The sequence below is a fragment of the Manacus candei genome, unplaced genomic scaffold, assembly GCF_025592945.1.
Source record: "Manacus candei isolate 608988 ecotype Guabito, Panama unplaced genomic scaffold, ASM2559294v1 h1tg000034l, whole genome shotgun sequence".
NCBI classification, from domain to species: Eukaryota; Metazoa; Chordata; class Aves; order Passeriformes; family Pipridae; genus Manacus; species Manacus candei.
The window spans coordinates 7,169,103-7,181,289 of NW_026138082.1; the positions used below are offsets into that span (position 1 = coordinate 7,169,103).

Sequence of the window (12,187 nt, forward strand, 5' to 3'; positions counted from 1 at the left end):
TGACAAAAGGACTTGACAATTTAGTTTTAGCATTTCAACTTGGACAAGCCAGGGCCAACTTGTGTTTTGTTTGCTTCCACTCACAGATGCTTTGGGACTCACAGAAACACTACTTTGCTGCTTGCCTCATTCCTAATGACATCATTAGTTAGGCAGTTTTATTTTTCATGCATTCCTGTGACTCCCCCATCTCCCCTGCCTTTGCTCTTTTGCCTTTTCTCCTATCATGCAGTCTGTCCTGCTGATATACCTGCTGCATGATTCTTTTAGTCTTGCTCTGTCATTTGCTGGTGTCTGTAGAGGAACTTCTAGCCTTTCTCTCTGCTCAGGTCTTATCAATATCTTCCCAAATAAAAATAGAAAAATTTAAAACCACAAAAAAAAAGTACTTTCCCCTTTCAGAAGGCGTTTCCCTTTCTGCCCTAAATGCAGAAACTTTACAAGCCTTCTGTTTCTTTAACCTTTGCTGTCCTGTTGATGACCTGATTTCTCACTCTTTGAGTCTCAGCTTCAGAGGATCATCCTGCCTCTCTTCCCATGCCATATCCTCTCCTTGCTCCTGACAGTGTCTCAGTCTAGACTGAACCCACCTGGAAAGGTACTACTGAGATGATTTTCCACATCTTGCTTTATCCTTCCATTTCTACTTAGTTTCTTCCAGTGAAATTCAACTACTTCATTCTCTTGCAAGGCTCTCTGTGGCTTGTCCCACCTGGCTTGTCCCCTCCTGTCAGTATGAGAGCGCACTGTTGATGAGCTACCATCTTCTTTTCAGTTACTTCATAAATTTCAAACTTTTACACACTTTCATCTTTTGCTGCCTTTAAGGAGAATTTTCCACCATATAATACAAAGTTTACTCATTCCGAATCATAGCCCTTTTTTTTTACTTTTCTATCATGCCTACAAAAAAGCTGAAAATGGTCAAATAGAATCACAGAATATGCTGAGTTGGAAGGGACCCACAAGTATCATCTCCAAGAGTCATACCATGTAGCTGGTAGCATTGTCCAAATGCTTCTTGAATCATGTCAGGCTTGGTGCTGTGACCATTTCCCTGTGGAGCCTGTTTCAGTGCCCAATCATCCTCTGGGTGAAGAACCTTTTTCTAATATCCAGCCTAAACATCCCTGACACAACTTCAAGCCATTCCCTTGGGTACTGTCACGGCACCACAGAGAAGAGATCAGTGTCTGCCCTCACTCTCCCCTTCACAAGGAAGTTGTAAACTGCATGCAATGAGGTCTCCCTCAGTCTCCTCTTCTCCAGGCTGAACAGACCAAGTGACCTCAACCACTCGTCATATGGCTTCCCCTCAAGGCCCTTCACCATCTTTGTTCCCCTCCTTTGAATGCTAATAGCTGAGTGTCTTGTATTGCAGAGAACAAAATTGCACACAGTAACAGGAGGTGCAATGAAATTGCAAACTAGTATTCCCTCTCCATCTTCCTATCTTTTCCTCCTTTTTTGTCCATATGGGCTGGCTGGTTTGTTTTGTACTTTGAAGATTGGTTCTTTTCAACAGGTACTGCTGGTTTTGTTTTTGTTTTTGTTTTTGTTTTTGTTTTTGTTTTTAATCATACTTCTTCAGCAGCATTGAGAACCTTTAAGTGGTAGACTGTCAGAAACATATTTGAGCATGGAGGTCTAAAGCACATATAGACAGTCCAGTAAATAAATTCCTATGAGAGTACACTCTTACTCGCAATTCCTATCTCTCCACAAGGGCATGAGACTATTTAATGTCACCTGTGCTATGCTCACATTAAGGATTTTAAGAGTACCCTATTCTAATTACGATTAATCCTTGAGAGAAGCAGGGCACATTAATGCTATTCTACTGTTCTAAGTGCTTAAATACATACACAGACCACCTTTCCATAATATTTGATTACCTACAATGTTTAATGGAATTATCCTGGCAGCATCTTTCTGAAATATTTAAGAAACATTTTTTGTATTGTACAGACAATAATTGGCATGAATTAAGTACCCTGCCAAAGGTCATGTGGTAAGTCTGCAGCAGAGCAGATTCTGATGCTGGCATCCTAACTTCATAGATGTATTATTGCATCTTAGTAACACAGTTATGCTCCATGATGTTTAAATCAATTTGACAGCATCAGAGCTTGAAAAGTATTATGTATGATGCAGACTTTGCAGAGTCCCAAACATTATGCATTTACTGTAAATACTATGGATGGATAATTACATATTACAAATTTTAAAGCATGAAATAATAATTTTAATGACTGCATGAAGCATATACTCAAGTTTAAATACAGGAAGGAACAAAAAGGAATTAAGACTAATATACAGCACATAAAAGTCAGTGGACAGGATCACTATGAAAATGGTCAATATTTTTGTGTAATAGTTTACTTATAGTTTAATTTATTTGGTATGTAAATTACCATCAATAATGCAGATAAGTACATAAGAAATGCTTTTCCTCCACTTATTTTACTGCAATAATATTACACAGTTCATCTTTTTGAGGTCTATATAACTAAAGCCCAAATTGGCTAAGGTGAGGCCTTCACATTAGTCTTATTCCCATAACTCGGGCACTTAGCTCTACTAAAATCAATAGATTTGTGAATGTGTAAGTGAGAAGTAAAAGACAAGCATACTAAATACCCTTAATCCTTTGTTGGCAAATAGATATAATTCTGTCACACTTATCTCCAAGGCTGATCTTTTATTTGCATATTTTCAGAGTTTTGATCTACAAATGGATTTTAATTTGTTGACTTTTGGGCAGGTCATGCATAATCAAAGAATAAAACTCAGGCAGAAGGAAAATATAGAGAATCTGATCTCCATTTCTGTATGAAATGCAATTGCAATTGCTATAATTTCCTTGTACCACACAAAGGCCTTACTGTACTTGGTGTCATCGACATTTAGGGTTTTTTCAAGATATTCGAGAGATTTCTATCTATGCAAATGGTATAGAGTCTTATGAACTGAACATGAAAAATTTAGGCATGCTTTCCTCTCTGCAGCACTTGGGAAGAGGCACAAAGAGAAGAAATGATTTTCCAAAGGACATTGTGGTAGACCTGGAGGCAGAACCCACTGATCTTAACCACAGCTCAGGGTCTGAACTGAAAAGATTTCCCCCTTCTGTTATAAAAAAAGGAGTTCAATAAAAAGTGTAATTGAAAAAAAATTGTACATGGGCTCTGTAGATATAATTAGACATTGATGTGGGGGGGGCGGAGCGTGGACTGCGAGCTTATGACTCTTTTTCAGCTGTATGACTGAAAGGCTGGGATGCAAATACTATTTATACACAGAGTCAATGACCATCTTAAGCCCTGACATTACACGCCAAGGTTAGCAGGTGTGTATAACCTGCACTGTGTCCCTCCCAAGTGCTGCCCTCTTCATGGTGAAGTGGCAGCTGTACCTCCTATTGTTTAGGAATGGGTGGGAACTACCATTCAACCTTCCACTCTGTAAATACTATACAGAATGAAACTCAAATAGTTGCAAATCAAATCCCCATTAGTATCACTGACCTCATTCTTTACCTGGAAGAATTCTCTCCAGAGATCAGTAATTTAAGTATATCTATCCTTGATAACCCACTAGGCCTGAAAATGAAATAGCTTCTCTAATGTAAGCAACAAGAATCAATAACTATTAAGCACATAAGTATGTTTTATTGTCTGAAGTATACAAGTCAAACCATCACTAGACCAGTTCATTTTGGTAATTTGTAGGCACCATGGACAGGCAGAGCTGTGGTCCTTGCAGAGTATACGGAATAGGCCAGGTGCTCAAGATGTCGTAGCTCTGTAAATGAGACTTCCCTGGGAGAGAACAGTTGAGTGGAGAGTTTTGCCCGGTATGTGAACATAGGCTACATTAAGAGTTAGTTTTGTTCAATAAAACAATTGAATTAGCTGTGGTCAAAATGATGCCTTTTTTCTGCATGTATCAGCAAAGCATTAAATAACTGTTGCTCTCAAAGTGTGATGAAGCTAAGATCTCATCTTTGCAGACTCAGCTATGATTCACCAAGAATTGGAGAGGGTAGGAAATGAGGGAATTGTTCCATAGAAACACAGAATCCCAGAATTTTTATGGTTGGAAGGAACCTCTGGAGATCATCTAGTCCAACCCTCCTGCCAAGGCAGGGTCATCTAGAGCAGGTTATCCAGAGTTGTGTCCAAGTGAGTTTTGAATTTCTCCAGAGAGGAAGAATCCATAATCTCCCTGGTCAGAGCCAATGCTCTGCCAGCCTCAATATAAAGAAGTTCTTCTTCATGTTGTGATGGAACTTATTCTGTTTTAGCTTATGGCCATTACCCCTCCTTCGGTCACTGGGCACCACTGAAAAGAGTCTGGTACTACCCTCTTGAGATATTTATGTGTGTTACTGAGATCCCCTCTCAGTCTTCTCTTCTCTAGACTAAACAGGCCCAGCTCCTTCAGTCTCTCCTCATAAGAGAGAAGTTCCAGAGCCCTAAACATCTTTGTGGCACTCCACTGGACCCTCTTCTGTACCACCTTTCTTTGTTGAACTGTGGAGACCAGAACTAAATACAGTACTCCAGATGTAGTCTCATTAGGCCCAAGGAGAGGGGGAGGATCACCTCCCTGACCTGCTGACCACACTCTTCCCAATGCACCCCAGGATACCACTGGCCCTTCTGGATCTCTCCAGATGTTTTCCCAGAGCCCAGGGTTTCACAGAAAGCAGAGAAAATCTGGCCTTTGACGGTTCTATTCAGTTCCATATATCTGTGTGCTGCAGGACACGCCCACAAAATATGTTTGTTTATTTTACAGCACTGCAAAGCTGTACTTAAGAACAAAAGAGATTCCTCTTCCTTGCATTCAGAATCCCTTTCTCTCTTTAACTTGCTGGAAGATGGTAATATACAGAGATAAAGTGATAGCAATGTGGCTTAGTCTGAAAAGAATCAAGCAAGAGGTATGGATATGAAGGACACATTAAAAATTGACTTAACATGGTGTGTTGCACCGAGATTTTGGTGCTGATTCACTTCAGAGGGGCAACTACCACAATAACTGAGTAAAGAAACAGTAGAAGCTTTTCAAAATAGATTTCCATAAACATGAAAAAAAAATCTGACATCAACTGAGCAAGATGTAATGTGCTGACATGGGAACGGCTACAAGACAGATATAAATGTGCATTATGTGGTCATTTCTTACATATGTGATACAAGAATTGATATATTGTTAGGCTCTACAGAGGCTATAGTCTTCCACAAGCATCACCCAATGTAATAAGTGCTCTGTGTCATGGGACAAAGGAGTGATTGTGGCTGCTTTGCCGTCCTTATTATCACTGTGGGTTATTCTAGCCCTGCTTTGCATACACATAAATGCTAAATACCCAAACTGGGATAACTCTTTATTTATCAGAGCATTTTATTCCACACATTAGTTTGGAAATAATTTTTTCCTATTTTGAAGTTTTTCTAAACCATGAGCATTCTGCTGGTTGATATATAGAGACCACCAAACTGAATTTTCTATTACTTCAGTGTGAGCTAAACTAGCAATTTTTTCCAGTTATTTTTTTAACCTGAACAAAATACACTCCTCAGGTGAAGCTGGCAAAATATCTATGCATCATCACATCTATCTCTCTACTATGCTAAGGTTGGTACTACAAAATGAACCCCACCACTATGCACACTGAGGACTCCCCTGACTTTTTGGATTATGTAACTTTCTGGTTGTCTTAATTGCTATTTTGTTTAAGAAGTAGGAGAAATGAAAAGTCTCCAAAATTTCACCCTTAAAAATCTAGAATCTATGTTTACTTACACAAAATTGGCAGCAGTATTTTTATGATGCACAGTCTCTTGCTGTTTGCTTCTGGGACACATTTCTCTGAGGTGAGAAGTTCTCTTGGAGACTATGAGATTTGTTGCACCTCATCAGGAGAATATCTGTCTGGAATCCTTGACATATTTCACAGCCCACCTTAAGACTTGCTTTTTAGAAAGTACAAACCATGAAGGCTTTATAGTTTTTATCTTATCTGTCATATTCTTTTCACTGTCCACTGCAATTATCACATCTACATGAAGCCTAACCTTCTGCAGTTGCATTACTTGTGAGCTTACAGCCAAGTGGTACAAAATAAACTCAGTATAATGTTTCCAAAGGCTGATATAAGTGGTCCTCAATGAAGCAGGATAACTTTGTAACTTTTTGTCTGTAGGCAGTAGAAAGCATCCTTAAAAACATGCTGCAGTGCCACCAGTCCATGAAAAAGCCAAGGTCAGCGTTAGCATGATCATTGTCATGAACATACAGAAATAAAAATAGAAAACAAGTATCCAATTCATAGGTTGAAATTTAGGTTTACAAGTAAAGTACGATTTCTATTTAAGTGTCCATAAAAGAAAATTGAAGGGAAAGATTAATTTTTTTCTACTAACTGGAGATAGGTCAGATCTAATGCTTGGGTTTGTTACAGCTAATTTGCTGGAAAACAAGCAGTATCTGCTCTTCTTCCTTTGTGTTATATGTCACTGAGTAGTACCAGGTAATTCCTCTGTTTCTCATAACATTTCATATGATAGTGAATTTAGACTAGCATTTCTATTAGAAAAAGAACCCCATGACCACAACTGGGAATGCAAAAGTGATGAAAACAGTAGTCAAGCACCAGATTTGGAAAACTGACCCACACAAGTAGCTCTTTACTTATGGTAATCATGTAAGTGATTAACACGATTAGATTAACACAAATGGAAATATAATGCAGATGTAGTTGTCTACAGCTAGCAAAATACCAATGGTTTGTTATTTTGAACCATTACACTGACTTGAAAAAAATGAGTCTAGAAACACAGCTCTATTTAAACACAGAAACACTGAAAACCTTGTTGCATCAGGAACAGAATTGACCTTGAACTAAATATTCCTTAAGTTTCTTGTTCATCATTCATTAAATTTAAAAAAAAAAGGCAGAAAAATTGTCCTAGTTATCTCCTTTTGATGGCTTGAAGGTAGGAAGGCTCTACAGAGTAATCTGAATTGATGGGCTGAGGCCAATGGCATGAGATTCAATAAGGCCAAGTGCTGAGTCCTGCACTTGGGTCACAACAACCCCAGGCAGTGCTACAAGCAGAGTGGCTGGAGAGCAGCCAGGTAGAAAGGGACCTAGGGGTCCTGGTCAACAGCTGGCTGAACATAAGCCAGCAGTGTGTCCAAGTGGTCAAGGAGGCCAATGGCATCCTGGCTTGTGTCAGGGCAGAATCAAGCTTGCACCAGGGAAGGTTTAGGCTGGATATTAAAAAAAATGTCTTTGCCGAAAGGATTGTCAAGCATTGGAACAGGCTGCCCAGGTTAATGGTTCAGTGACCTTTCCTGGAGTTATTTAAAAGATATTTAGATGTGGCACTAAGTGCAGGGTTTACTGTTGAGCTTGGCAGTGCTGGGTTGAGGGTTGGACTTGATGATCTTAAATGTCTTTTCCAATCAAAATGATTCCATGAAGCTATAATTCCATGAGTTAAATTTGAGTGATAACAAATACTGGGGAATAGACAGATGGAAAAGCTGCTGGCTTTTTTGAGTAACTGTGGGCCACAGTATATATTGTTCCCTGAAAACAAGTGGTTTTCATCCCTTTGAAATTTTCTGCAGTGTAACAGTGGATTCTTATACTCCTAAAAAAGATTTAAGATTTCTGGGTTTGATTTTCATTCATATGCAACATTTTTTTTGAAAAATTTTTTCCATTGTACTCCAATGCCTATGGATTAATATGGTTAAAGAGAAATTGATGAGATTTGAGTCCTGCACACTGATCAGTGAATCTGTTTTTACTGTTGGATTTTCTTTTATATTCAATTTGGCTTTCACAACAATAGCTGTAACTTCTTGTTATGTCACGAGTTATATACTATAGTGTCATTTGAATGTAACCTGCTATCAGAGGCTTGTGGGACACTCAGTGGTCAAAATCGAGGCCAGGAAAGCAAAGTGTATCATGTCAGCAGTTCTTAGAAGAATAATAAATATGTATGTTGGAGGTTTTTGCATGCAGGTATCTCAAACTAGCTGAAAGAGAACAGAATTTCATAACTAAACTAAGACTTAGAGCCAGGGTTTGTGAATGAACGTCACAATCCTCTGCTATTCCAGTAATGACAAAGAAGAAATCCAGAAAAGATGATGGAAGTGAAGTTATCTATAAACACTTACTGCAAGGAAGATCTGAAGAGAACTGTGAGCCACCTCTATGTACTGATATTCAAGAAAACACCCCGAGACAGTGATATAACGATGATCCTCTGGTGCCCAGTCTGGTGCTGGGGTTACTGAGGTCACGGTGCAGCCTGGCCCATTCTCCATCCACCAAGAACGATGCATTGAGATATTAAAGGTCAGAATGAGGTCTGTTTCCTGCAAAAGAATAAGTGAAGAATTAATGCATGGGGACGGTACTCCGATCTCAAATGCCTCAGCAAGAGATTTCTCAGCATGCAAAAAGAAGAAAAGAGCAGTGATAAAACTGCACTGTCACATGAAGGTTAGTGGAGCTTGCCTGCTGCAAGCAGAAGTAGCAGTACCTTGGCAGGCAGAAATTCTCTGGAGCAGAAAAATAATCCTGCAAACCAGGATCTCTTCCTAGACGTTATGGTATCCTAGACTATAGCAGTAATTTCTGTTACATCACCCATTTTCTGGTAGATACCATAAGGATTGATGGATATGCACACCTATATAGCAACCCTCCTGTGCTCAGTTCCTAGAAATATGGCCTATGTTTTGTTGGTCTGATGTTCCAAACTGTACAAGAATCCTAAGGTATCAAAATTTCATAGACTTTGATATGCATGGAACAACTGGAAGGAGTTTTGTCTAATGGACCTGTGGTAGCTCTACTGAAATATTGGAGAAGATGTAAAAAAGGATTCTGTGCATTTTCTTACAGGTAAAACCTCTTTGTAATGCTTCTCTCAGATTTCTAATTTCCTAGGAGCATGTAAGGAAATAGGGAGAGTTGCCTTGTCTAAAGATTGCTTGGCTTGTTAAAAAGCAGGGGCGGAGGCATGCAACCTTTAACTCCCTTACAGCTAAAGTGATGGAGTAACTAGTCAGCCATGCTTTCCATTAAGATTGCATTTATAAATAGTTCATAAAGGATTAATAAATTATTAATATACATCATAAACAATACTACTAATATTACTTTCATAAATTATACGTGGTGGCACATTACTTGAGGGTGTTACACATAGTTATAACAAAACTATGGACTCTGTGGATTCTGTAATAGCCTACAGTGTTTACCAACACTTTATGAATAATTTACAACTGTAACCTCATTGTAAAGTGTGACTATCTAGTCTGTGTGCACATGTGCTCAGTCATGCAAAAAAAAATTGCTTTTAAGTAATGTTTTTGCAGAGCCAAACTCTCCCCACACCTAACCTACATTTTTTCAGCCTGTTCATGTCATTAATAATTAAGATTCTCATAAAGATTTTAAAATGTAACTATTTAATTAAGTTTACTGTGCCAAAAGGAATAGAATGCCTTTCTGTAGCAGATACACTATATCCACTTTCCCTCTCTTCAAAATAGTAATTTTTTCAGTCCCACTTATTTTCCATTTTTGCACTAACTCATAAAAAGGCAACTCCACCCAGAGAGGTTTTGGAAAATGTCACACGTCACTTGATCTGTGATTACCCTAGACACTGAAATGGAGCTGAATGTTTTTTCTCTAAGTTGCAGTTCTTCACCAAAAGTACAGAAATTTTGTACATTAAAAAAAAGATCGATTACTGTGCTGCATAAGCATGTACAGCTAGCAGATGGCAGAAGGGACCTTAAATATTCTCGTGATGAATAATTACCCTCCATTCTCACAACAGGCCAATCCAGCAAATAATAAACTGTATAAGAAAATGTAAAATGCTCGTATGAATTTAGTCAGGTAATTAACTTCAAGCATTGGAAGGTAATCAAAGCAACAGTGAATTATTAAACTACACAAATTTTTCCCAAATATATATATTTATGTATGACTGTAAGTCTTCATCCCCAACAAACCTCTCCTTTCTCTGGAACCCCACCTACCAAAGCTGTAGACACTGGAAATGTCTGCCATGTGTTTCTTGGAAATCAATACTTTTACCTTACACCCAAGCCCGAAAATTGTTTTTTTTCTAGAGTCAGGACCCCTCAAGTAGAACACTAGTCTTCTTACCTGGAGTAAGAAGTTAAATAATGGGTATCTTTGGAGTAACTTTTCTTAAAGTACCATATTTATTTCTAAATAACTAAAATTGGAATCCATCATGTTATTGTCAAAAGAACTTTCAACCGTTCTAGTTACCATGGAAAATTCTTAACCTCTAGTCTCTTATCAGAGATGTAGCACAAATGAATAGAACTCATTATCTGTCTCTATTTTACCACTTGCAATACCTTCAGAAGAATCATGATGGACTAAAAATACTTTAGGAAGCGCAGAGAAGGGATGAAAAATGTATTCCTTGAAAAAGAATGGGATAAACTGTCTTGCAGGAACTGAGTGTTTGTTATGCATCTGCCAGATGCAGAGAAAATGGATCAGGAGGAGCTAAACATAAAAATTCAAAACTGGGCTCTGTGGGTAGAAGATCATTACTCTAGAGGCAATTATTTTTGCTTACAAAGGGTACAGTAATCCAAAACTTTATAAGTCAAAAGCACATGTAAATTTCCAAATTACACTGGGAAATATAAACACATATTCAAATAATTACATATGTAAATAAAACTTCACAAAATCTAACTTTCTTCCATCCCTCAATTTATCCCCAGGTGATTTTCTGAAATAATTTGTAATATTTACAAAATTCCTTTTCTCTCCAATCATCTTTTGGCAGTTAAGTTGAATGTTGTGATTAGGACTAAATAATGTTGTTTTGTTCAGAAATAGTCTTTGAATGCTTATTAGTGAAAAAATTACAGATATTTATCAGATCTATATTCTATTTCTTACTCTGAATAATCAGTAAAATGCTGTGCAGTTTCCCTTGGTCATAAAATAGACTTAATATCTGGCACAGAAATACTATATTCCTTAACTCTTTATAATAATAATAAAATAAATCCTACTGAAAGCCCCAACTTCAAATCTTAAAGAACTTTAAATAATGCAGTTGAGAAGGCTTTCAAGGAGCAGTTATCACACATTGAACCAGTTAACAAAAAAAGGTCAACATCAGAAAACAAAACAATAAGTAGATATGAAATCTAGTTCCAGTAAGATTAGACATCATCCATGGCTCAGGTCCAACTTGGATGGATTAAGAATGATAATGAAATAACATTTTGACAAGTCAACGTGTAAGTTAGACCCTGTAAATTCCTATCCCCCAAATATGTGTGACGAGAATAAATATAGAAGGAGCCTATTAATTACAAAATCAGCTACTGCACAGTTAAATCTTCTCAGGTATAAATTGTTATGCACTTTGAACTTGTCTATAACCTTCAAGCCATGTTTCCCTACATGTAACCATATTAGCAGAGCAGTTCCTGTTACTCAGTATTGAAGATCACCTAGCTTACGAAAATGTTTCTCTTAGTGAGAAAGCTGTTAAAGACTTGAATCCCCTTGTAGAATTGTGAAGCCAACAAAGGGATGATGTATCTATCATTAACATCTCTTATACTGACAGCATTTAGAGCTATTTTTGGACAAACTCTGCTTGCTATTTACTTTGTTCCCTGTTTGAATACAGTTTTAGTGGACACAGACAAAGTCTACACCAGAGTCTGCAGATTTACTATACTCTCCAGTGTATTTGTCGTCTGTTTTCTTTCCAACATCTGTGGCTCAAACTTTGTTCAGAGAAATGCAGAAAAATGGTCTGATAAGCCTTGAAGCTATGAAAACTAACAAGAATTGTTGATACACATTGCGTAAGCCAATATGTTGTTGTTCACAGTCTGTATGTCAAGGAAGATTTCATTATCCTAAATTCAACAAACAGCTGCTTCCTTCGTGGGCACAGAAATACATCTGTATGGGCTTTATTGCCAATCACTGTTCTTCTTTTGTAAGTTCTGCTGGTATTTGTAAAGCTTGTTAATGAAAATTGGTGCATTAAAGTAGATTTTGCTATTTATCAAAGAGGAAAAAAACAGAGGAAAATATTTAATAGGACATCTTTGCTGACAT

The 12,187-nt window shown here is 37.7% G+C and overlaps 1 protein-coding gene across 2 annotated transcripts in view; it reads right to left on the reverse strand.

Annotated features, from left to right (window-relative positions):
• The window catches only part of NKAIN2 (sodium/potassium transporting ATPase interacting 2), a 542,008-nt gene that overhangs the window by 75,642 nt on the left and 454,179 nt on the right, over positions 1-12,187 (reverse strand). For both annotated transcript variants that reach the window (XM_051792302.1, XM_051792301.1), the window contains exon 4: positions 8,209-8,409. In XM_051792302.1, the coding sequence (XP_051648262.1) occupies positions 8,209-8,409 (201 nt within the window). The remainder of the gene's footprint in view (positions 1-8,208; positions 8,410-12,187) is intronic.